At 37.3% G+C, this 2,223-nt stretch overlaps 1 protein-coding gene across 1 annotated transcript; it reads left to right on the top strand.

Moving 5' to 3' along the window:
- Positions 1-2,223, top strand: MS3_00000757 (uncharacterized protein). Its single transcript, XM_051208402.1, has 3 exons — positions 1-238; positions 283-808; positions 1,807-2,223. The coding sequence occupies exons 1-2, from the start codon at positions 50-52 to the stop codon at positions 373-375; spliced, it is 282 nt and encodes a 93-aa protein (XP_051064250.1). The 5' UTR covers positions 1-49; the 3' UTR covers positions 376-808; positions 1,807-2,223.

Raw genomic sequence — 2,223 nt, forward strand, 5'->3', positions numbered from 1 at the left:
CACAAATTCACAAGTTACTGCTGAATCAACCAGAACTACTGAGGTCCCCATGAAGACACTTGGAAAGATCTGGAATTCAGTTGTAACAATCATTAAGGAGCAAAAGAAATTACATGATTTACACTTACTCTTCCGAAAGTTATTGGATACTGAGAGACTGGGAATTTTGACTGTTGAGGGTCATTGGTCCACATTGTTTCATAACGGGTTAGCTTTTGCTTCAATAAGCTATAGTTTGGTGAGTTTGGATGCGTGAACATCCCTTAATTCATTTAAAAACAGTCTCTTACGCTTTCTGATCCTGGAAAAATATCCACCAAACTAAGGATTCCATCAGTAGTATATTTAGTGATAAAACTTATGATTAAATCTTAACTTCAGAACAATTTCAGACCCAATGGATGAACTCTAAATTTATAAGTCTTAATCTAATTTATCCCTGTTGTTCGATGTATCATGATAAAGATAGATTACGACAATGCATAATTAACCCCATGGGGTTAGGAATTAGAATAATTTTAAGTCTGTGTTTGTCCACGGTTTTCTCGAATTCAGTAAACCTTCGGAAAAAAGTTTGAGCGTTTTGTTGAGGTTTTCTCGTCATACTTTATTACTGACTTTTCAAGCAATAATACTTAGTACAAATTTTTCTCACAGATCCTATACTCGTAGCGATGCCGATTGCTCCAAATACATATCGGGGCGTTTCTCAACCATCATGTTTAGCCAAAGTAAAGTTTGGATTTTTAATGGGGTTCTGTGTTGGTGTAGCAACTGGTGCTATATTCGGCGGATTCAGTTGTTTAAGGTAAGGTTTTTCAAGACCAAATTCTCTACTGTTACTGATGTTTATCAGTGAAATTTTCATGGAATAACAAATTTCCTTTAGTTTTCTAGAAAATTAAACTAGAGTAGACTTATTAAAACACCGGTTTCCCAGAATACCATCATATAATTAATATCACCTCATGCCTTGGCAAGTAAAAATCGTAAGATTCGCTTCTCACCTCTTTGGATGAAAGGAAATTGGCATACCTACCTACACCTATTCATAATCGTACCTTTTGGTTCGAATACTGTATTCTTTCTCATGCTACTTATCTTGCTAGTTTGTTCCGTTCGGGCTAACGTCATATTTAAAAACTTTTACTAATGCACTTACCAGGTCCAAATGCCCTGGATGGCCGAGAGTGGAGAGAGTTTTCTCTCTCTCTCTCAAAATGCTCTGACATGGATCTGACATAACTACTGTCAGGGAAGTCCTATTCGCTGCTTTCTCGTAGCCGGGGGGTTGTTTACGAGATTGAAAGGATCAAAAGCGAATGTCCGGTGCTTTAACCAGGTTCGTTGATACGAAGGATCTACCTAAAAGAGTTAGAAAACCCTGATTCCAAACCAATGGTGCGCATAGGCTCCAGGATCTTGAGGAAAACGGTGTATGAACCTATTGTTGGTCACCGGCTGCTATGAGACTGCACCTCCTAACGTTGCTCCACTGCCTTGTGGATTAGACCTTTAGGTCAAAGGCTCGGATTGTGGCTCCCTAAGAAAACCATCTGCTTCGGTTTGGGCACCCGTGCAGTATTTCAGCCCTCACACAAATCGAACGGTTTTTTGTGGTGCATATGTATTCGGTGCCTCATTGTACCAATGTTCATGTGCTTAGATAGTAATAATAATAATAACAGCTTTGGCTATGACTGTTGGGGATAATATGGAGCAAACTGACATGATTTCATTGTCCAAACCTATGAAAAATCTATGTTTACGATGTATACTGAAGATTTTTGTCTATATTTTTTGTAGATACGGTTTACGTGGACGTGAATTAATTCAAACGGTTGGCAAAGGCATGTTTCAAGGTGGAGGTACATTTGGCATGTTTATGGCTATAGGAACTGCCATCCGTTGTTAATAATTCTCTCATTAGTTTTTTGACACCTCAATTCCATGTATGCCTTCTTCGATCTGTTTTGTTCTTCTCAAATGCAGAAATGACCTGTATCTACTAACATTCTATGGTGTGCTAATGATGAGGAAACAATGCTTAGATTTAGGAGTCATAGTATTTTACTATCTACTTATCTCTTCTTGTTCCAAACATTGATTCGTTTTAATGTATGACTGAATTTATTGGGTATGAAATATTTTTTAAAGTTGCTGATAAGTTTTTTTCAATAATCCATGTACATAAATATACATTACACCTTAGTGATTAACGTC

This window comes from Schistosoma haematobium, chromosome 7 (genome assembly GCF_000699445.3).
Source record: "Schistosoma haematobium chromosome 7, whole genome shotgun sequence".
NCBI classification, from domain to species: domain Eukaryota; kingdom Metazoa; phylum Platyhelminthes; class Trematoda; order Strigeidida; family Schistosomatidae; genus Schistosoma; species Schistosoma haematobium.